This window comes from Pipistrellus kuhlii, unplaced genomic scaffold, assembly GCF_014108245.1.
Source record: "Pipistrellus kuhlii isolate mPipKuh1 unplaced genomic scaffold, mPipKuh1.p scaffold_m20_p_9, whole genome shotgun sequence".
Taxonomy (NCBI): Eukaryota; Metazoa; Chordata; class Mammalia; order Chiroptera; family Vespertilionidae; genus Pipistrellus; species Pipistrellus kuhlii.
The window spans coordinates 32,875,437-32,899,074 of NW_023425595.1; the positions used below are offsets into that span (position 1 = coordinate 32,875,437).

Consider the following 23,638-nt stretch of genomic DNA (forward strand, 5'->3'; position numbering starts at 1 on the left):
CATAGCTGGCCAGGCGGGAGTGGGCCTAAGCCGTCAGTTGGATATCCCCTGAAGGCTCCCAGACTGCAAGAGGGTAAAGGCTGGGCTGCAGAACCCCTCCACTCCCCAAGTGCACAAATTTCATGCACCGGGCCTTTAGCAGATTGTAATACATGCCACAAGGAAATAAACAGAGAGAGAATAATGGATGGGGAGGTATCAACAGAGATTACTTTAGTTTGGCCAGCCAGGTATCATTATGCCTACCTATATAGTATCAGGGAAATCAGTGAACTCTTCCGGGAATTCAGATCTCCAAAGTGAAAAACTAAGGTTTAACTTAAAATTAAAAAAAAAAAAAAAAAAAAAAAAAAAAAAAATATATATATATATATATATATATATATATATATATATATATATATATATATATTATTAGTTTTTTTACAGAGAGGAAGAGAGAGGGATAGAGAGTTAGAAACATCGATGAGAGAGAATCACTGATCAGCTGTCTCTTGCACATCCCCTACTGGGGATGTGCCCGCAACCAAGGAACAAGCCCTTGACCGGAATCGAACCCGGGACCTTTCAGTCCGCAGGCCAATGCTCTATCGATTGAGCCAAACCGGTTTCGGCAACTAAGGTTTAACTTTAACTGGATGACACGGACTGGAGCAAGCCCTGGACTTGACAGTGTGAGCCTGAGTCTGGCTTTGTTTGTGAGATACCGGCCCCTGTGAAAGGCCCTATGAGCAGAGGGTGAAAGCCCTTGTGAACCGAACAGACAAAGCCACAGATTCAGTGTTCCTATCCCTTCTTTAAGATTGTTTCCAACTCTCTGGATGTCTATTTTCTTTTACACTAGAAAAGACTTCCGAGAACTTCAGAAACCCTAGATCAAAATTTTTACTTTGCTACTTTCAGACAAGAAGCATGTCTATTTCATGATATGGGATAATGACTATGGCAAAGAGATAAACCAATTAGGGAGAATATATTCTTCACTGAACATTTTTTAAGAGCACTATTCCCCTCCAACCCACTTCTTCTTTTTTTTTTACAGAGAGGAAGGGAGAAGGGTAGAGAATTAGAAACATCAATGAGAGAGAAACATCGATCAGCTGCCTCCTGCACACCCCCTACCGGGGATATGCCTGCAACCAAGGTACATGCCCTTGACCGGAATCGAACCTGGGACCTTTCAGTCCACAGGCCGACGCTCTTTCCACTGAGCCAAACCGGTGCCGGCCAACCCACTTCTTTCTTACACTAAAGTTTAACTCAATCAGTGATAGGTTAAAGAAAAACAACAACAACAAACAAACAAAAACCAAACCATTAGCAAAACCATTATTTTTTTTCTTTAAAATTTTGGCCATTATCAGGTTTGGCTACATAGTCAAAGAATATCCTCCTGCAGTGAAAGTTAGCCTATCAGATCCAAGAAGAGAAACCATACCGAGTGTAAAGTGCCGTTATTGGTCACTGCAGGCAGGCGGGCCCATCGCTCGTTTTCCAGTTCTTCCATTACTTGGTTCATTGCACTCTTCAGCCATGTGTCCACGGAAATACCGATCTGCTTCAGCAGGTCCAGCCGGGCTTCAGCTTTTAACTTAATTATCTAAGAAAACCAAGAAAATGGTCAGAAATCAAGGCATTTTCCCTCTCAAGTTGATTTTGTTATTTCTGACATTAACTAGTACAATATTACATTCACCATAAAGTCTGCCTTGGCGTAGTTGTTAATTTTTCAGCTGGAGAGACGGAGAGAGGGAAAGGTAGAAAGGCGGTGTGCAGGGGAGGGGACACAAGAACAGGAATCCAGCTGCTGACAACAGCAAAGGGCACACCTGCACCCACAAGAAACATCACTATAACTTACAAACAGGAAGATACTGATGTGCTATAAAGTCTGCGTCCTTTTCTTCTTAATAAGGCTATGCCTCAGAACATCCTAAAATCGAGCATCTTCAACAGCCTTCTACCCACCTCTTGGATTTTTTCTTCTCCTCTCTAATCCGTTTTTTACAAGTCTGCAAATGATCTCATCATGTCACTCCCTGCCTAAAAACTTTCATGACTAGTGAGTAAAGATTTTAAGTTAATTTATTATGCAGCTGTCAAAAATAGTAGAAATTGAGACTAAAAAATTAAATGTAAAGACTGCCTGTTTTGGCTCTTGTTCCAAGAGGTAAGCAAATAATTATTGAACCAGTTTAAACCTGTCCCTGTAAAGTGACAAAGTCTTTGCTCTAATAGCCATGCCTCTGAGAGTAGTCAATCAGTGACAGCATCCAATTAATCAGAGCCTCACTCCCGTCATCATCACCCCTGCGAATCCCTCTATCCACCACAGCTAAAAGTGAGCCAATCTGCCGAAACCAGTTTGGCTCAGTGGATAGAGCATCGGCCTGCGGTCTGAAAGGTCCCAGGTTCGATTCTGGTAAAGGGCATGTACCTTGGTTGCGGGCATATCCCCAGCAGGGGGTGTGCAAGAGGCAGCTGATCAATAATTCTCCCTCATCGATGTTTCTAACTCTCTATCCCTCTCTCTTCTTCTCTGTAAAAAATCAATGAAATATATTAAAAAAAATAAAAGAAAAAAATAAAAGTGAGCCAATCTGTAAAACACTCCCTGTTTTGAAAATATGCCAATCTCTGAAATCCACACTTCTCAAAACCCGACATTTCTACAATTCTTTGTTCAGAGAATGTATTTTGTAAGTATCATTCTCCTTTGCTTTAGCAAGTAGTACATTTAGCTTCATTGCTCCTCAAATGAGAGTAGTAGTCTCTTCCTCCAGCCACTGAAGGCTCCACTACGGTAATTGTAAGGACCCTTACTTGATGGCCTCCTGTGGGACTCGGGGGCAAACAAGTGTGCTCACTGAGCCCTTCTGGCACAACATTTGATGGGGGGAGTTGGTATGAAAAAGGATCTGAGCTCTGACTTATTTCATTGGGTTCTCATTGCTGAATTTATTTTGTATTCTGAAGACTTTTAGGCATATGTATTTTAAAGGATTGAAATCATTCCTATATCTCCTTTAAAAAATATTTAATTAGATCATTTGCCCATTTTAAAATTAGGTTGTCTATTTATTTATTTATTTATTTGTTTACTTACTTACTTACTTACTAACTAACTAAAGGCCCGGTGCACAAAATTCATGCACTGCTGGATCCTAACTGCTCATCTGCCTGCCTCATCTCTCTTAACCCCTCTGCCTGCTGGCCTGATTGCCCCTAACCACCTCCGCCTTGGCCCCTGCATCCAGGACCATTGGGGGCTTTGCCTGGGCTGGCCACAGGGGTGGCTTCACCTGGTTTGGCTGCAGCCATAGGCAACGTTGCGGGCCGGCCACAGCTGCAGGTGCCCAGGATTGTGGGCAGCTTTGCCCAGGCCCAGTTTTGTCAGGAAGGATGTCCGGAAGATGTCCGATCTAATTAGTATATTACTCTTTTATTATTATAGACGGCTTTTAATATATTTTTATTGATTTCAGAAAGGAAGGGAGAGGGAGAGAAAATTATTGATGAGAGAGAACCATTGATTGGCTGCCTCCTGCACACCCCTTACTGGGGACCAAGCCCATAAACTGGGCATGTGTCCTGACCAGGAATTGAACCGTGACCTCCTGGTTTATAATAGGTCGATGCTCAACTACTGAGCCACACTAACCAGGTTGGGCTGTCTTTTTATTTTGTCTGTGTTTTAATTGTAAGAGTTCTTATATATTTTAAATAAAAGTTTCTTATCAGATACATACTTTCTAAATAACCCCCTACCCCCTGTGAGTTTGTTTTTTATGTTCTTAATAGTGTCTTTTGAAGCATAAAAGTTTTCAATTTTGATTAAGTCCAAGTTATACTGCTTTGGCTTTCAGTGCCATATCTAATATACTGATCCAAGGTCACAAAAATTTATCCCTATGGTTTCTTGTAAGAGTTTTCTAGTTTTAGCTGTTACACTTAGGTATTTCATAATTTGGGGTTAATTTTGGTATATGGTGTAAGGTACGGGTCCAACTTCATTTTTTTGCATGTGTATATTCTGTTGTTTTAGCACCATTCCAGTATGTATTTTAAACCAATATAGGCACTGAAATGTTTAAAACAAACAAACAAAACAGAGCACCCTGCCTGGTGTGGCTTAGTTGGTTGAGCTTTGTCCTATGCACCAAAAGGTGGCCAGTTAGGTTGTTGGTTTAATTCCTGGTCAGAGCACATGGCCAGGTTGTGGGTTCCATCTTAGTTGGGGTGCTTGTGGGAGGCAGTTGATCAATGTTTCTCTCTCTCTTATTTAAAAAAAAATATGTTATATTGATTTTTTTACAGAGAGGAAGAGAGAGGGATAGAGAGTTAGAAACATCGATGAGAGAGAAACAGCGATCAGCAGCCTCTTGCACAACTCCTACTGGGAATGTACCCGCAACCAAGGTACATGCCCTTAACCAGAATCAAACCTGGGAACTTTCAGTCCGCAGGCTGATGCTCTATCCACTGAGCTAAATCGGTTTCGGCATATTTCTCTCTTTCTTTTTCTCTCTTTCCCTCTCCCTAAAAATCAATAAAAACATTTTTTTTTAAAAAAAAAAATAGTGAACCAACAAACCCTTTCTTGGAAATCATAAATGTAAGCCATTCAGCTCTAAAAAAAATAGAAAGAGAAAATGAGAGAGAGATTAGTTTATTCTTTTTTTCTCAATAACAAGAAATCTAGTTTTTATAAGATTTATTTTTGCCAGTACTTTACCAAATACAATAACTGACTACAGTTCCAGAATAAACATTACTATCTTTCCTTTAGTTTCAAATGTTTATATTTTAACAACTTTCCAAAAGCAGAATTTTCCAGTCTTTTCAAATGAATTTTGATGATTTGCCAATGGATCACAATTTTGCAGAATATAGCTGTCTGTAACTTGATGGCACTCTAGATACAACTTGACCAACTCATTTTTAGAACTTGTAAAGAGACAGAGGTTTTTTAAATGATGTTTTGTAAAGCCAGTTCCTTTAGGATACAATATCACGGTGTATGAACACTGTCAATTAACTGATTTTAATATAAAATGTAATATAAGCATATCTAAATATCAAGCCATAGTTGAGTTTATGAAATTTTGATAGTTATATAAAGTCTGTATATCTCATTTCATTTAATCCACACAACAATTCTAGGGATGAATATTAGAACCTCTAGTTTATAGATTAGAAAAATGATTTAACCAAGGTCATATTAATTGTGGTAAATTGTTATCTTCAATGAATCATGTCTCCTAGTGTCGATGTAGTCCCCTCCATGTTAATTCTGGGCTTGTCCATCTGATATGCTTTGGCTAATGGGACAAATGCAAATTTGATGCAAACAGAGGTTTGATGAGTGCTCTTAGGACTTCATTTCTTGGGGAATGTGCTTCCATCATGTGAGGAAGCCCATTGTTAGCCTATTCGAGGATGAAAGACCATATGGAAAACAAACACCTAGTTCTCTTATGCAGACCCTCTAGCTGAATGCAGCTCAATGAGGAATCTCAAGCAAAAACTGCAAATAAATAAATAAACACACACACACACACACACACAATCAACAGCCAGAATGGTGAGAGATAATAAATCATTGTTGTTTTGGTAATAAAGTTAGGTGTTTTCTTTTAAGATAGAAACAGATTATGGTGTTTGAATAGTTTAATTTCTAAATATCTGGGGATTTTCCAGCTATTTTTTTGTTCTTGATCTTTAATTCTGATGGGTCAGAGAAAATATTTTGCTTGATAACAATTTTAAACTTACTGACAGTGGTTTATGGTGTAGTATTTGATCTTGTTGAATATTCCACATATTCTGTAAAAGTGTGGCGGAGTGTTCTATAAATAGCAATAAATTTTACACAACAAAACTTTTTAGACTTCTCTTAGAGCATTATAGCAAGGGCCTTAACATTTTGAGTTACTGAGGTATAAAGATGACATAATAATTTAAAGAATACACTTCTATGACTGTCATGAAGTCCTGGCTGGGCAAACAGTGGCATGTTCTAGAGGTAACTACACATGGGCTTACAGGTTATAACCACTGTCTTGTCTACCTCAGCTGAAAACCCAGACTCACGAGGCCTCAATCCCTGCTCTTAGTTCATGGAAGATGCCAAAGCCAGCTATGTAGGAGGCCTTCTCAGAGGAGGAGATGACTCTGTCTTCTCTGGAGACAAACCCTCTGCTTTGCTTTATGAGGCAGACAGCAGCCCCAGACCACGGTCAGGTTGGGACCTGCACAGGCCTCGATGACTTAGTAATTTTGAATTCATAGTGTGCAACAGAACCTTATGAAACAATTTAAGAAAAAATGGCTTTGAAAATGTGTTTATATAATTGATATCTTTGTTTTGTTAATTTATTTGATAAACATATACTTTGGCTTTCAAATGCAACTTCAATTCAGATCATAGACTATCATTAACATCTTGGAGAAAGAATCATATAGTCTGTAGTTCCCCCTGTAGACCTTACACTAAATGTGAATTACTAACAATTTCTGGGTATCTTTAACTCCTTACATCAACTTTTCCTCTTTGTGTTAAACATTTCACTGTCATAAGGATAGAGAACTGCCTTCAAGCCAAATAAAAGGTATAATTTAGACATAAAAATAATTGTGTTCTGGAACAACCTAAGTTATGTATAGCTCCCAAAAGATGGCTTTTAAAAAACTCTTGGTTTTTTGGCAAGCTACTTTTAAAATAGGTGTGATATGTATGAAGAATGTGTGTGTGTCTGTGTGACAAAGGAATTTCAAAAATTCAAATACCTGCCAGGACCGGTTTGGCTCAGTGGATAGAGCGTTGGCCTGCGGACTGAAGGGTCCCGGGTTTGATTCCGGTCAAGGGCATGTACCTTGGTTGCGGGCACATCCCCAGTGGGGGGTGTGCAAGAGGCAGCCTGTCGATGTTTCTCTCTCATCGAGGTTTCTAACTCTCTGTCCCTCTCAATTCCTCTCTGTGTAAAATCAATAAAATATATTAAAAAATATTCAAATACCTAAATACCAGGTTAGGAAAACTGTTATTAAAGTGTAATTTAGCCCTGGCTGGCTTGGCGCAATGGATAGAGCATTGGCCTGCGGACTGAAGGGTCCTGGGCTCGATTCCAGTCAAGGGCACATGCCCAGGTTGTGGGCTCCATCACCAGTAGGGGGTGTGCAGGAGGCAGCCAATCAATGATTCCCTCTCATCATTGATGTTTCTATCTCTCCCCTCTCCCTGCCTCTCTAAAATCAATAAAGATATACTCATCAGTATCTGGCACAGAGCAGGAACTCATTAAGTATTTGCCAAACTAATCAATTAGTGAATCTGCTCCCCAATTGATCAGCCAGTAAATAATTATATGTATATATATAAAATAGAGAAATATGCCATAACAGGTTGACTGGACAGAGGAGGTTGTGCATAGTGGTGGGGCAGGTGGCAGGGGCCTCTGCGCACCTGTGCTGGGGGAGGGCCTGATCAGCAGTGGCCGCGGCTGCTTCAAGGGCTGGAGAGGAAGGCAGGGCTGGACCGGCAGCGGCTGTGGCTGCTGGGGGGCCCGGGCTGGACTGCAACTCGAGGGTGGGTGGTGCTGCGCAGTTGGGCTCCTAGTTCATTATATAACTCCTATTCTTTTGAAAAGCACAAACCATTTATATTTTCAATTTCTGATGAATGGAAAAAATTTATTTAATCTATTACTGAGTATCACAGAGGTTTTTATTCTAATTAGTACTCTGAATGAAAACACAATGTAGAAAACCTGGATGAAGCAAATGAGCCAATAAGGGAGGATAACACGCATGCTAGTAGGAGTTAAAAACAAACATGAAAGATATAATGGAATTTTATAGCTTTCTCCCTTTGGTGCAGGTATTTATAATAAAGTAAATAACTACTGAATGAAAAGAGAAAATCCAATGCAAGTATTGGATTTCATATAGGCAGAAGAAAGCAGAGGGGGATATATCCAAAAATGTCATTAGGACAATCCTCTGAGTACTACCCCAGCAATACCCTCATAGCTGCCATCTAACCTTAGCTGTTATTCTCTGTATCTGATAGTGAAAATCAAGTTAAAATAGCAAGATTAAGTACATTTCACAGACATGGTCTTTTGCATGTTTCATATTTTGTTAAGAAAATTATTTTTGAGAATGCAGACTTAAATACTGGTTTTGGGAGAGACAGACATTTTGCTTAGGAATCTCACTTCATATTTTTACCTTTAAGCTAACAAACACAGGGTAGTTGAGCATATTCATGGAAATAAAAGGTCATTTCAGGCTAAATGTAGACTCCGTGTGACTGATACCTACTACCACTCCACTGGGAGGTTTGGTGGAGCTAGGAGAACAGACGGTGACACCAGGGATGGAGTCTGGAAATGGAAAATACAAGAGAGAGCACACCCTTCAAAAAACTTCTGAGACTTGTTCCACCAAAGCTCTGAAACTGGCTTCACCCAGACTTTGAAGAAACAAACAAGAAAAGCTCTTCTACATAAGCCAATGTTTCTCAAACAAGGAAAGGACCTGCCAATAGTACTTGGCCAGCCCACTGGGGTAGTGGTTTAGCCCTGACCCTGAAGTCAGAGAGGAAAATGGCTATTTATTGTACGCCCTGCCCTCTTCACTATGGAGGCTGTGGATCGCTTCCCAGGAAAAAGGCGAGTTGTGGTTACTCGGCTTCTCTAGACCAGGCAGATGGCAAGCTGTTTCTGGTTCAGGTCACTCCCATGGACTCGTGCCAGAAACATGCTCATATTTTCTGTTTGCCTCTGCTACCTCTCCACCACACCCTGCCCCCCACCACTGGAACACGTCCTCAGAGCCTCTAGATCCTGAGGGAGTCTATGAAAACACTGGTGTAAGTGAACATTCAACCAAGGAAGAATTCTGGGTATAGAGTCCCAGGAGATGTTTGCCCAGAATCGTAAAGCTGCGCTATGTCCCAGAGGAGCTTATTTTGTCATTCGGAAGATCTGACTGTTAGAAGGTATTTCCCAATACCAAGCTCAGATCGGCCTCCTTTCTGTCTTTCTGTTTTGGTTCAAGTTCTTCCTTTTGAGGTTGCATGGCATAAATCCGCACTATCCCTTTTCCCCTGACTAATGAACTATTACTAATCTGTTAATACTCTTCTTACGTCCTTCTTCTGTATTACCTGTTCCAACAACGCCTCCCAGTGACCTGTTTCTTCTGCCTTTCTTAAGTGTTAAGTATGCTTCAGTGGACCACTCCTTGGCACACATGCTTTACAGCCTTCGTTATCTTTGGCATCCTTTATGCCTTCCTAACAAGACTGGAAATACCCAGTTTTTCTTAAATATCTACTTCCACATCCCACCCATGGTGCACTGGGTAGATAACTATATCCAAGTTGTGCACTGGTCCTCCATGAACTGGTCCTAACCACAATTTAATTTATTTACTGTCTACCACATTTCCTTCTAAAACTCTAATCAAATCTAACTGCCAAACTATAGCTTATGTCTTCCTCCTTTTCAAATAGGTTCTTTCTTTCCATCTTAACCTTTCCCCCTTGAAGTCAGGGAATATTAGCACAGGGTACATGAACTTCTGAAAACTGTACATAAAATGTTCCTTTATTTTTGGTGGGAGAGGGGGTTTCACATTTTCATACAACACTTAAAGGGTCCCATGACAACCCCCCCCAAAAAAAAATTAAAATCCACTGTTATAATTTAAAAAAAAATTCCCACCCAAGGATATGTTTATTGATTTTAGAGAGGGAGGGAGGGAAGGAGAGAGAGAGGGAGAAATATCGATGTGAGAGAGAAACATCGATTGGTTGCCCCCCTGTAAGTGCCCTGACTGGGGATGGAACCTGCACCCTGGGTATGTGCCCTGACCAGGAATTGAACCCACAACCTTTGGTGTACAGGATGATGTTCCAACCAACGAAGCCACACCGGCCAAAGCTGTTGTGACTTTTTTGTCTTGTCTGCTTTTCTCTTCTTAAAGTGCAGTTTATGCCCCTAGGCCCATGATTCCAGAGGACTTCCATACAGGGGAGGCTTTTCTAGGCTCTGAACTTACACATATTAACTTTCCATACCATGAATTCGATTGATTTATTACATACTTTGTGAAACTTTAAAATTAGTATCTTCACTGTAACTTAAATTTTTTTAATTTAATGTTTCATGACTGTAAACTTTTCATAGCGGGTTTAATGTCCTTTTGTTGTGTGTACCACCTCATATGAAGCAGTTACTAAACAATAATACACTTGATACAGATGAAGATGGTGAATCATCTTCAGAATAACCAGTGTCTAGAAACGGAATTCTAAAAGTACATATCACAGCTGAGACATGGATGAGGCTGAGCAAAATGAGCTATCACCTCACCTCTGCTTTACGAATATTTTCTTTAGCTTCATCTATTTTCTGTTCCAGCTCTACTCGGCTTTGTTCTGATGCTGGAGCTCCATGACATTCCAGATCATCTAGAACCTGTTAAAGCAACAAAAAAATAATGACTGATTTTTCTTAAAAGATTGTTTAGATTATTTATTTAAACATATTTTATTGATTTTACAAAGAGAAAGGAAGAAGAGTCAGAAACTTCGATGAGAGAAAACACTGATCAGCTGCCTCCTGTACGCCCCCTTCTGGGGATCAAGCCTGCAACTGAGGTACATGCCCTTGACCAGAATTGAACCCGGGACCCTTCAGTCAGGCCGACGCTCTATCTACTGAGCCAAATCGGCTAGGGCAGTATTCATATAATTGAAAAGACTTTAATGATGAGTGGCAATGATTATCTTTTTTAATCTTTAATTTTTTTCAGTTTTTATTTGTTAATTTTTTTTAAAAAATGAAAGAATTATAGACCCAAAAGAAGCTGCAAAAGTAGAACAGAGAGTACCTCCCAGCCTCCCAAAATGGCAACAACTAGGAAATTCACCTTGGTACAATCTATAAAAACCAGGAAATTCACCTTGGTACAATCTATAAAAACCAGGAAATTCACATTGGTACAATCTATAAACCCTGTTTGAACTACACATTTTGATATGCATTTGTTTGTTTGTTGATTTATTGATGAGGTGATATTTCATTGTGGTCTTAATTTGTATTTCTCTTATGATTAGTGACATTGAACATCTTTTCATATGTCTATTGAATATCTGTATGATCTCTTTGGAAAAGTGTTAATTCATATCCTTTCCCATATTTTGATTGGATCATTGTTTTTTTGGTGTTGAGTTGTATAAATTATTTACAAATTTTGGATATGAATACCTTATTGGGTGTATCAGTTGGTGAATAACTTCTCCCATTTAGTAAGTTGTTTTTTGTTTCCTTTGCTGTGCAAATGTTTTTAGTTTTATGTAGTACCATTTGTTTATTTTTTTCTTAGATTAACTTGTCCAAGAAGAAATATCAGAAAAAATATTGTTCAGAGTTTACTGCCTATTTTTTTCCTAGAAGTTTTATGATTTGAGTATTACATTTAAATAATGAATTCATTTTGAGTTTATTATTGTATACAGTGTAAGATGTATGGATACACAGAAGAAAAGCCTAATAGTGAAGATATTAATATATCATTTGTTGGTAAGTGAAACCATGGAAGAGATCAAGACTGCTCATAATGAAATAAAAAAGAAGAAAAGAAGAAAGCCTATGTACAGAATCTAAGGAATTTGAATATTTAAGTGTGAGGTAGAGAAAAAACCTGTCAGGGAATCCAGGAATGGCAGAAGGAAAACCAGGCAGTTATGCCATAGATGACTAGGGAAGAGAATGTTTCAAGAGGAAGGGTATTGTCAATTGTGATGAAGTTGACAATAGGTTAAGAGAGAAATCAAAGTGTCCATTTTGGATTTAGCAACACAGACATCATTGGTGATTTTCACAAGTGTAGTCTTTGGGAAGCAGGGAAAGAAGGAAAAACTGGATATGAAGGTTAAGAGAATAATGAAGATATAAATAAATGGAAATTGAGGAAAATTTACTATATCTAATATTAATTTCTTGGCGCTTTTAGTTCAGTCTTAATACATTTTCATGGAATCTAAAATTGTGCCTTCAAAAAATTTGCTTGGAGATGAGAAGCCAAATTAAATTAAGTCCAAGCTGGTTTTGCTCAGTGGATAGAGCGTCGACTGTGGACCAAAGGATCCCAAGTTCGGTTTTGGTCAAGGGCACCTACCTTGGTTGCAGGCTCCTCCCTGGCCTGGGCCATGCTTAGGATGCATGCAGGAGGCAACCAATTGATGTGTTTCTCTCACATTGATATTTTGTCTGTCTTTCCCTCTCTCTTCCTCTCTCTCTAAAAATCAATGGAAAAATATCCTCAGGTGAGGATTAAAAAAACACACCAAATTATGAAATACGTACAGGATATTTCTCACCTTAATAAAACTCAACTCTTTAAGTTGGTTAGACATTTGGCTTAATCTAAATGAAGCCTAAGCTCTATTACACTTACTCGCTGTTGGTGAACAATGTTCTTGTGCTCACGTGCCACACGTGTGGCCCATTTCCGAGCCTCCTTATTCAGACTGTGCTCCTCTGTAGTGCCAGTTTCTGATTCTAATTTTCGGCTCTACAACACAAGAGAGAGAACAGAAAAAAATACTATTATTCTTATTGAAATCACAACCATTTTGTAGGTAGATCTAAGGGCCTTCACTTAACCAGCAGCACTCAAAACCGGAGCCATGCTCCACTACTATAAACATTAACAGAAGACTAAGAGGAAACCATAAATGACCACGGTATTTTGTCTAACATTGCTGAACATTAAAGCTTAATCTCTAATACTACGGATTGATCCATTTGGGATGTGAAGAAAGCTGGTAAAGCAAAGGAAAGGAAAGTATTCATGCCAACCTACTATGGCACTAAAATAGTTGCACAGATGAAAATAGAAACAGCTCAATAGTTTTAATGGGGTTATAGAAAGGTTTATTGGAAAAAGTGAAAAGAAACCATAATAACATCACAAACTCTCTGTCCCCAAACGATAATGGGTTTAATTTAGTTTCTGGTCCATTACCAACTTACCACCAAACCTCAAACTAGCTTTTACCCTTCCTCTGGACTTTAGTGTCCAGAGGAAAGTTGGTGGTGCTAAATCAAATGATCACTAAGGGTTTCTTCTAGTCTTAAAATGTTGTGATTATGTTTCACAAAGAACCAACTGCAAAATCTAAATAAACAACAGTAATAGTTAACTCCTACTATTCAAGGCACTATGGGAAGCATTTCATATAAGGGTTGGACAAAAGTAGGTTTACAATCGTGAGTATGCAAAACACAGATTTTACTCTATAAACCTAGTTTTACCCCACCCTGTCCTTTTACTTACTTTTATTTTTTTAAAAATATGTTTTTATTGATTTCAGAGAGGAAGGGAGAGAGAGATGGAAACATTATTGATGAGAGAGAATCACTGACTAGCTGCTTCGTGCATGCTGCCTACTGGGGATAGAGCCCGCAACATGGTTTTGTGCCTTGACCGAGAATTGAGCAATGACCTTTTGGTTCATAGGTTGCTGCTCAACCACTGAATAACACACTGGCCAGGCCACCCTGTACTTTTATAACAACCTAATGAGAGGGGTCATAAGCCAAAGCTCAGAGAGATTAAGTAAAATTTCCAGTGTCTACCAGATATTAAATGCTACAACTCTGATTATACAAATATGGTTCCAGTCTCAGCATTCTCAACCACTAAACTATTTTAACTTTCTCTAAACTTTTAAGAACTCATGAGAAAAATCTTTATTAAAATAATTAAGAAATAATTTTTTCCTCAACTATGAATTACCCAAAGAAAATTTTAATACAAAAAGAAGCAGCATTTTAGAGTGGGAAGAATTCTGAAAGACATTATAAAGGGCCTATAATTTTGTGCAAAACCAATAAAATATTTGTATGCACATATTCATTATTCTATTTATTAATTCAATTCTGGTTAAAATTTGACCACTGGAGTCTATGAAAGGATATATATGCGAAGAATTTCATGGATAGAAAGTATAATTTATATTTCAATTGAAAAAACCCACCACCCTTTATTGAATATTTTTTCTTCTTCCCCAAGTTCAATTTTCAGCAATACCTTTTCTTATAATTTAATCCAATTTCATAGAAAGTTGTTAGCATAGTACTAGGTGTGTTAGTCACATTTGATAAAGAAGAAATGTCACAGTTTCTCGGCACCCTTACAGTTTGTTATAAAATTGAGACATATTCAACCTTTTCTGTCTGTATTTTCCAAGGATAACAGTTATTTGAGCATGAACATAGCTTAAAAACGAATGAGATGAAAATCTGGAATTTCCTTACAGTATCGCTGTCACAAGGCTGGAACTGGAAGGGCTGGGGTTTGTGAAAAACAGCATTCTCTTGTAGAAACAGCTGAAAATTATAGTCCCGTACCACCTACAGAGAAAATAAAATACTGTTAAGTCTTTAACAAGATTAAAATGACCAGTAATTACATTTTAAAGTTTAAGATTTATTCTGCTGGGTTTTCAAGAAATAAGAAATCCAACACTACATGGTCAAAGAGAAATGATAGTTAAACTTTTTTTTTTCCATTTCAGGTGAAAGTTACTCCTCGCCGAAACCGGTTTGGCTCAGTGGTAGAGCGTCGGTCTGCAGACTGAAAGGTCCCAGGTTCGATTCCGGTCAAGGGCATGTACATTGGTTGCGGGCACATCCCCGGTAGGGGGTGTGCAAGAGGCAACTGGTCGATGTTTCTCTCTCATCGACGTTTCTAGCTCTCTATCCCTCTCTCTTCCTCTCTGTAAAAAATCAATAAAAAATATATATAAAAAAAGAAAAAAGAAAGTTACTCCTCAACTGTCCTATTTTCTCAAGAATCTAAATTTAGAAAATACTAGTTTAGAAACTAGCCCAGATATTGACACTAGACAATAATACTAATACCTGCCTATCCTAACTTTTGTCAATCTCATTGGTATAAAAGAGAATCTCGCAGTTTTAATTTCCATTTCTTTGATTAATGATGAGGGTAAGCATCTGTATTAGTCTGCGAGGGCTGCCATAATGAAGTATCACTGGTGGCTTAAACAACAGAAATTTACTTCCTCACAGTTCGGAGGCTACAAGTCCAAGATCAAGGTGTATTCAGGGCTGATTCCTACCGAGGGCCTCTCTGCTTGTTGCAGATGGCCATCGTTTTCTGCCTGTTTATGTCCTAATCTACTCTTATAAGGATACCATCTCCAGTCATGTTGGATTAGAGCCCACTCACATGACCTCATTTTACCTTTAACAACCTCTTAAAGGCCCTAGCTCCAAACACAGTCACGTTCTGAGGTAATAGGCATCAGGACTGCAACATATGAATTTTAAGGGGACACAATTCAGCTCATAACAACATCTTATTATATGAATAGAACCCCCCCAAAATTTGTGCATTTGGGGTGTCCCTCAGCCTAGCCTGTGCCCTCTTGCAGTTGGGGTGCCCTTGGGGGATGTCCATCAATCAGACATCCTTAGTGCTGCCAAGGAGGTGGAAGAGGCTCCCGCCACCGCTGCTGCACTTGCCAGCCCTGAGCCCAGCTTCTGGCTCAGCGGTGCTCCCCCTGTGGGAGTGTACTGACCACTAGGAGGCAGCTCCTGCATTGAGTGTCTGCCCCCTGGTGGTCAGTGCGTGCCATTGTGATTGGTCATTCTGCCATTCGGTTGATTTGCACATTAGCCTTTTGTAATATAGGATAATAGCTATTTATATTTTTTTATTACTGTATGTGGAATGCACGTTATATGATGTATCAGTAGCTCACTCCTTTTTATGCACAATAATATTCTATTGTACAGATATATCATATTTTATTTATCTAATCATCAGCTGATGAGTAGTTGGGTTGTTTCCACTTATTGGCTAGTATGAATAATGCAGATGTGAACACTAATGCACACATTTTTATTTGAACACTTGTTTTCAATTTTGTTGAAGTGGAAGTTCCAAGTCATATGGTAACTGTTTCACTCTTTTGAGGAACTGCCAAAGTGTTTTCCACAGTGACTGCACCATTTCACATTTACTACAATGTAGAGGGTTCTAATTTCTCTACACTGTTGGCAGTAATTGTTATTTTCTGAGTGTATTTGGTGTTTTTATTTTAATTATTAAAGCCATCCTAGTAGGTGAAAAGTGGTATTTCATTGTGGTTTTGATTTGCATTTTTCTAAAATGTCAAGTATCAGCTTATTGTCCATTTGTATATATTTTTTGGAGAAATGTCTATTCAAGTCCTTTGCCCATTTTTAAATTGGTTCGTTTGTCTTTCTTGAATGCACAACAGCTATTAATTTGATGAAGTCCAATTATCTATTTTTTTCTTTTGTTCGTGGTTTGATGTCAAATCTAAGAACACAATGTCAAATCCAAGGTTCTATAGATTTACCTCTCTGTTTTATTCTGTGGTTTTATTATTTATTTATTTATTTAATATTTTATTGATTTTCTTACAGAGAGGAAGGGAGAGAGATAGAGAGCTAGAAACATCGATGAGAGAGAAACATCGACCAGCTGCCTCTTGCACATCCTCTTGCACAACCAATATACATGCCCTTGGCCAGAATCGAACCTGGGACCTTTCAGTCCGCAGACCGACGCTCTACCACTGAGCCAAACCGGTTTCGGCTATTCTGTGGTTTTAGAGTTAAGGTCACAGATTTATTTTTGAGTTCATTTTTGTATATGGAGGTGGGCTTTCCATTTAATTCTTTTGCATGTGGTTGTTTTGTTGTCCCAGCATCTTTGTTGAAGAGGTTATTCTTTCTTCATCAAATGGCCTTGGAACCTTATCAAAAATCAATTGCCATAACTGTAGTGGTTTATTTCTGGAATCTCAATTCTATTTCATTGGTCTATATGTCTATCCTTATGCCAGTACCACACTATCCTGATTCATAACTTTGCAGTGAGTTTTTAAATACTGCCCCCCAAAAAAGAACATTGGAATTTTGATAGGGATTGTATTATTGAACCTGTAGATCACTTTGCGGAATACTGCAATATTAGTGATATAAAATCTAATCCATAACATTTATTATTTCTATTTATTTAGGTATTCTTTAATTAATTTCAGCAATATTTGGTAATTTGCAATGTACAAGTCTTTCATGCTCTTGGTTAAATCTATTTCTAGGTATTTTATTTTCCAGATATGATTATAGCTGAAATTGTTTTCTTAATTTTCTTTTGGTTCATTCATTAATGGAGTATAGAAACACAACTGATTTTTGTGTTTTGATCTTGTACCTGCAACTTCTGCTGAATTCATTTATCAGTTCTAATACTTTTTTGGGGGATTCTATAGGATTTTCTATATAAATCATTTCACCTACAAACAGATAATTTTACTTCTTCCTTTTCAATCAGGATGCCTTCAATTTCTTTTTCTTGCCTAAGTCTCCTAATATCCCCAGTACAACGGTGAACAGCAATAGTGAAAGTGGGCATCCGTTGTCCTGTTCCTGATATTAGCAGGAAAGCTTTCCATCTTTCACCAATGAGTATGATATTGGCTGTAGGTTCTTTCTAAATGCCCTTTATCATGTTAAGGAAGTTTCCTTTTACTCTTAATTTACTGAGTTGTTTTTTTAATCATAAAAGTAGAATTTTGTCAAAATTTCCTGTCTTTTTTTATTTTTGATAATTCTCACCTCAGGATATTTTTTCTGTTGATTTTTTTATAGAGAGTGGAAGAGAGAGACAGAGAGAGAAACACTGATATGAGAGATACACATCGATTGGTTGCTTCCCACACACACCCCAACCAAGGCTGGGGATCCAGCCTGCAACCGAGATATGTGCCCTTGATCAAAATCGAACCTGAGCCCTGCCCCTTCAGTCAGAGAGCTGATGCTCTAACCACTTAGCAAACTGGCTAGGGCATTTCTATGCCTTTTGAAATGATTATGAAGTTTCCCCCCTTCCTTTTATGAGGTTTACTTTTTTTGTAAGTCTTCAAGATATTAAGAATGGCAATATTAGACAACTTAATTTTAAAAGAAATATAGAATAACATTGTTATTTTCTGAATTGTTAAAAGAGCTACATTATTAATTAGTTTCCTGAAGGAGTTTCCTTAGGCAGACAGAAAGCGAGCACACGTAAACAAACAAGAAAGGCCAGCAGAACTGTCTTTAGAGGTTACTATTCTAGAAAAAATATCTATGACAACATCTGCTTCAGTTACATATACAAAGGGTTTCATAAAATATTAAGGAGAAAAGCAAGCTTCATAAATAATTAAAATTAAACACAAGCTCCTAGGGCTAGCTGTTTCCCTTTCGGAGATGAAAGATATAGAGTGCCACAACGTGTACAGTGTGTCACTATGAATAACCCCAAAATATCTTTCAGAATGTACACAGCTACAATTTAGATATGTGGGGGGAAAAGGGATTTCCTCCTCAGACGACAAAGGAATAATGATGTAGAATAAAAACTTAAAGGGTTTCAAAATTCTTTTTGGATTATCAGCAGCACAACGGCTCTTTGTAACAGAAAAGTACATGGACTGGGTGTGAGCTCTTCTGGCACTTGGAACAAAAGGGCATATCTCCTAGCTACATCATTCTTATTAAATTTTTATTACTACTATTTTCAATTTAAATATAAGAGCATCTCATTTATTTCTTATCCCTGGGGAGAAAGATGCTCATATAAACAAATGTAGAGGAAAATAAAAGTTGATCTCTTTATGTCCAAATCAGGTTATACATTTTTTATTCATTTTCTACGAAAATAGTATAAGCAAAAGACAGCAAATAGAATAGTAGGAGAGCATGGAAAAATACTGTGTGTGAGTGAGTGACCAGAGGCAAGCCATGTAAACTTCCTGAAACAAAGCCAAACATTAAAATAAAAAGAATTGTACTAAAAACATCTATCTACATACTACCTAGATTTTTCAATGAACATTTTCCACATTTGCTTTCACATCAGTATCTACCTATCCATCCATTCTTCTTTCTATATATCAGTCTTCTATATATTTTATTAGAGGCCCGATGCACAAAGATTGATGCAAGAATGGACCTTCCTTTCCCTGGCTGCTGGCACCGCCTTCGCTCTGGCCGGAGCAGCCTTTCTGCTTTCCCAGGCTACCCCGAGGCCCAGAGGCCTGGAGCGGCTGGGGTGGTAAGGAATGCCTGCGTCACATCCCACCTCTGGCCACCCTGGCCTGCATATGCAAATTAACCCATTATCTTTGGTGGATTAATTTGCATACCCACTCCTGATTGGCTGGTGAGTGTCACAAAAGTATGGTCAATTTGCATCTTATTCTTTTATTAGTATAGATTGGGTTCTGGGGAGGCCCTCTTCTATCATATCGTTGGACATTTCCAAACAATTTCTTGTGGTATTAGCCAATTCCCACTCTCCTTTCTAAAAAAGAGAACTGAACTGGCTTTTATTTATCTTTATTAAAATTTGTTGATTTTTGAAATTAAGAGAGAGAGAAATATCAGTCTGTTTTTCCACCTATTTATGCATGCATTGGTTGATTCTTGTAAGTGTCCTGACCAGAGTTCAAAATCACAACACTGGAGGATGAGGTAATGCTCTAACCAATAGAACAACCCAGCTATGGCTGACCTGTCTCTTAAAATAGCAGTTGTAAAGTGAGTATCTTTTGACAAAGGCACACATTCAATTAGAAAACATTTACCATGCACTTCATTTATCAGAGGAAACATTTACTAGTCACAGGAACAATTTATCTTCCAAAGGACTGTTTCTCTTCTGCAAAAAATTTTAACCTGTCAGATCATAAAGAAAAGCAATTTCATTTATTTTCTCTGTACACAAGGTGACATGCCAGCAAAGTTGAGGGATCTCATTACTTTTGAATGGAAAGATAATAAAAGAATGACCGTGCCCTAGCTGGTGTGGCTCAGTTGGTTGAAGTGTTGTCCTGTATGCCCTGGTTCAATTTCTGGTCAGAGCATATACCCAGATTGCTGGTTCAATCCTCAGCTGGGTTGCATGCGGAAGGGGGCCAATAGATGTTTCTCTCTCTGCAAATTTTATTTTTTAAACTGATTAGAGAGGGGAAGGAGGGAGGCCAGAGGTGGGAGTGGGGAAAGGTGGGGGAGGAGGAAGATGAGAAAGAGACAGAGAGAGAAAGAGAGAACAAGAGAGACAGAGAGAACATCAATTGGCTGCCCTGTGTAAGATGTTTTTCCCCCTTAGTGCCCCTTTATTATTCTTTGTGCTGACACATGACCTTGTTTCCTCATATGAATGAATTGAGTGCATTCAATATTTGAGTGGAAGATAAATCTTTTTAAACCATTCTTCTCAAAAGCTATGCTCATGGCAATGGGCTGATGTTTTGAGCTAACCATATAATCACTTACCCTTTTGACCTTTGTGTCAACTCTTTAAGGAGAATAAAATACCCTTCAACTTTATTTGAAGGAATACTGTTTCCAGGAAATTTGTCTTTAAAGCATTCTTCAAATGTCATTGGTTCCTTCATTTAGTTTGTATGTAAAAACATTTTAGATTATAATATGGATAACATCACATATTGCACTAAAGGTAACTTACCTTGCTAGAGGTTTCTAATAAAAACTGGAATGTGTTCTGCACAGCTTGACATGCTTCTAGCTCAGTCCGGCTAAAGGCGATTAAGTAATCCTTCAGGTGATCATACACATTTCCATCAAGAGCCTGTAAAACAGGAATAAACAAAAACAAAAATTATGATAAAGCTTTGACACATAATGTTTACTGTCTATAAGGTAAGTTCAGTTTAAAACCTATTAATAGTAAATCAACAAAAGATACCGGTTATTATGTAAGAGTAAATGTAAGTGAACAATCATTTGGGAAAATGTTGAATCTCTCTAACAACTAGAAATTATTGATAGAAAGGTAAAATCCAATATTGGTAAAGCCGTGGGAAAAGGATAAAGCTTTAAGGACAAAATGCTTGGGTTCTGACTTTTGCTCATTTGCCATTAGCTGTGTCAACTTCTGTTGCCACTTTAGTGGGAAGAGGTGTGGGAGTTGAATGAAATTATGGACACGAGCCTGACTAAATGGCTCAGTTGTTGAGCATAGACCTATGAACCAGGTCACAGTTCGATTCCTGATCAGGGCACACGCCTGGGTTGCGGGCTTGATTCCCAATAGGGGGTGTGCAGGAGGCAGCCAACCAATGATTCTGTCTCCTCATTGATATTTCTCTTTCTCTCCCCTGCTCCCTACCTCTGAAATCAATAAAAACATGTTAAAAAAAAGTTACAATGGATGTGAAAGGATCCAGGCACAATGCCTAAAACAGAGTAGAGACACTCCAACAAAACATTCATCTCCTCTTTTTTCCCTCAACCATTATTGGCAGGATTATAAATTAGCATGTTCTTACTGTAGAGCAGCCAGAGAAAAGACAATTGAAATAGTAAAAAAAGAAAAAAAAAGTGATTCAGTTCCTGTTTTGGGAAAGAAACATTAGTGCAATGTCTCTGAAGAGTTCATATTTGTTTAAGCATAGAAAAAGATTCTTTAAAACTAAAAAGAGAGAGAGAGAGAGAGAGAGAGAGAGAGAGAGAGAGAGAGAGAGAAAACCATTAAATATGTGATAAATGATTAAGCTATGATATATATAATGACTAAAATACATGTAGCCACCAAAATAAAAACTATGGAAACTGTATAGATGAAAAAGTATGTATCAAATAATATTAGGTTAAAGGAAAAGAACAAATAGAATACATACATATAGCAACAACTATGGGAAAAATATTCAATAATCAAATCTTGCCAATCAATGAAGTTTTCTTAAAAATTGAGGTAAAAAACACATACCATAAAAGTCACCATTTACACTATTTTAAAGTTAAATTTAGTGATTTTTATACATTCACAATACTGTCTAATCATTACTACTATTTAATTACAAGACATTTGCACCAAGCCCCAACCCTCAGAAAAAAAATCCCATACCCATTAAGTGGTCACTCCCATTGGTCCTTTCCCCTAACCTCTGGTAATCACTAATCTATTCCTTCTCTCTACTCATTTGCCTACTCCAAACATCCTATCTAATAAAAGAGTAATATGCAAATTGACCATACCTCTGCTACACTCACAATCCACACCCACCAGACAATCAGGAGCAAGTATGCAAATTAACCCAACCAAGATGGCTGTGGCCATGGAGAGAGCAGGAGGCTTGGGTTTCCCTGGCGGAGGAGGAAGCCAAGCTTTCTGCCTGCCCTGACCTCCTTTGGCCTCCGCTTAAAGCTACAAAGTTTAATTATAGAAGATAAATAAATCCCAACAAAAATGGCTGTGGCCACAAAGCGAGCAGGAGACTTGGTTCTGCTGAAGGATATAAAGTTTCAATTGTAGAAGATAATTAAATCCTAGATACCAGGGCCTCCACTTGGGTCGCCAGGGGCCATGGTTGGCCTGTAAACCATCACAGGCCCCTCATCCAGGCCACCCCATGCCCCAAGGGAACCCCCACCCTGAACCGGGACACCCTTCAGGGCAAACCAGCTGGCCCCCACCCATGTACCAGGCCTCTATCCTATCTAATAAAAAGAGTAATATGTAAATTGACCATCACTCCAACATACAAGATGGCTGCCCCAATGTGATCAAAGATGACTGCCCCATGTGGACACAAGATGGCCACCACAAGATGGCCAGCAGGGGAGGGCAGTTGGGAGGGACCAGGTCTACAAGGGAGGGCAGTTGTGGGCAATCAGGCCTGCAGTTAGGGGTGACCAGGCAGGCAGAGGAGGGCAGTTGGGGTGACCGGGCCTTCAGAGAAGGGCAATTAGGGATGACCAGGCCTGCAGGGGAGGGCAGTTAGGGGTGACTAGGCCTGCAGGGGATGGTAATTAGGGGCAAATAGGCTGGCAGGGGAGTAGTTAGGCATCAATCAGGCTGACATGGAAGTGATTAGGGGGTGATCAGGTTGGCAGGCAGAAGCAGTTAGGAGCAATCAGGAAGGCAGGCAGGTGAGCAGTTGGGAGCCAGCAGTCCTGGATTGTGAGAGGGTGTTTAACTGCCAGTAGGATCGGGCCTAAATGGGCAGTCAGATATCCCTCAAGGGGTCCCAGATCGGAGAGGGTGCAGGCTTGGCTGAGGGACACCCCCCACCCCTTGCACAAATTTTGTGCACTGGGCCTCTAGTTTCATATAATATGTGGCCTTTTATGCTGGGCTCTGTCACTTGGCATAATGTTCTAAAGGTTCATCAATGTACTTCTTTTATGGCTGAATAGTATTCCATTAGATGGAGTCCTATATTTTATTCATTCGTTGGTGAACATTTGAGTTGTTTCCACATTTTGACTATTATGGATAATACTGCTATGATCTTTTGTGTACATGTTTTTATTATATAGGAGGATATGAGTTTCTAATATATTCTCCCATTTCGTGAGCTATCTTTTCACTTTCTCAATAGTGTCTAATACGCAAAAGTTTTTTATTTTGATGAAGTCTAGTTTAACTATTTTAATTTTGTTACTTGTGTCTTAGTGGTGTATCTAGAATCCTCAATGGAAGTTTTAGAGTAAAGAAATTCTTTCTATATCTTGTGTTTGGCCATTTCATTTAACTTTTACTATAAAAC

The 23,638-nt window shown here is 38.7% G+C and overlaps 1 protein-coding gene across 3 annotated transcripts in view; it reads right to left on the reverse strand.

Moving 5' to 3' along the window:
• FCHSD2 (FCH and double SH3 domains 2) overlaps window positions 1–23,638 on the reverse strand; it is a 150,696-nt gene that overhangs the window by 21,193 nt on the left and 105,865 nt on the right. For all 3 annotated transcript variants that reach the window (XM_036426642.2, XM_036426641.2, XM_036426643.2), the window contains 5 exons: window positions 20,593–20,715; window positions 14,337–14,432; window positions 12,472–12,588; window positions 10,383–10,487; window positions 1,439–1,600 (listed from right to left, as the gene is read on the reverse strand). In XM_036426642.2, coding sequence (XP_036282535.1) covers window positions 1,439–1,600; window positions 10,383–10,487; window positions 12,472–12,588; window positions 14,337–14,432; window positions 20,593–20,715 — 603 coding nt within the window. The remainder of the gene's footprint in view (window positions 1–1,438; window positions 1,601–10,382; window positions 10,488–12,471; window positions 12,589–14,336; window positions 14,433–20,592; window positions 20,716–23,638) is intronic.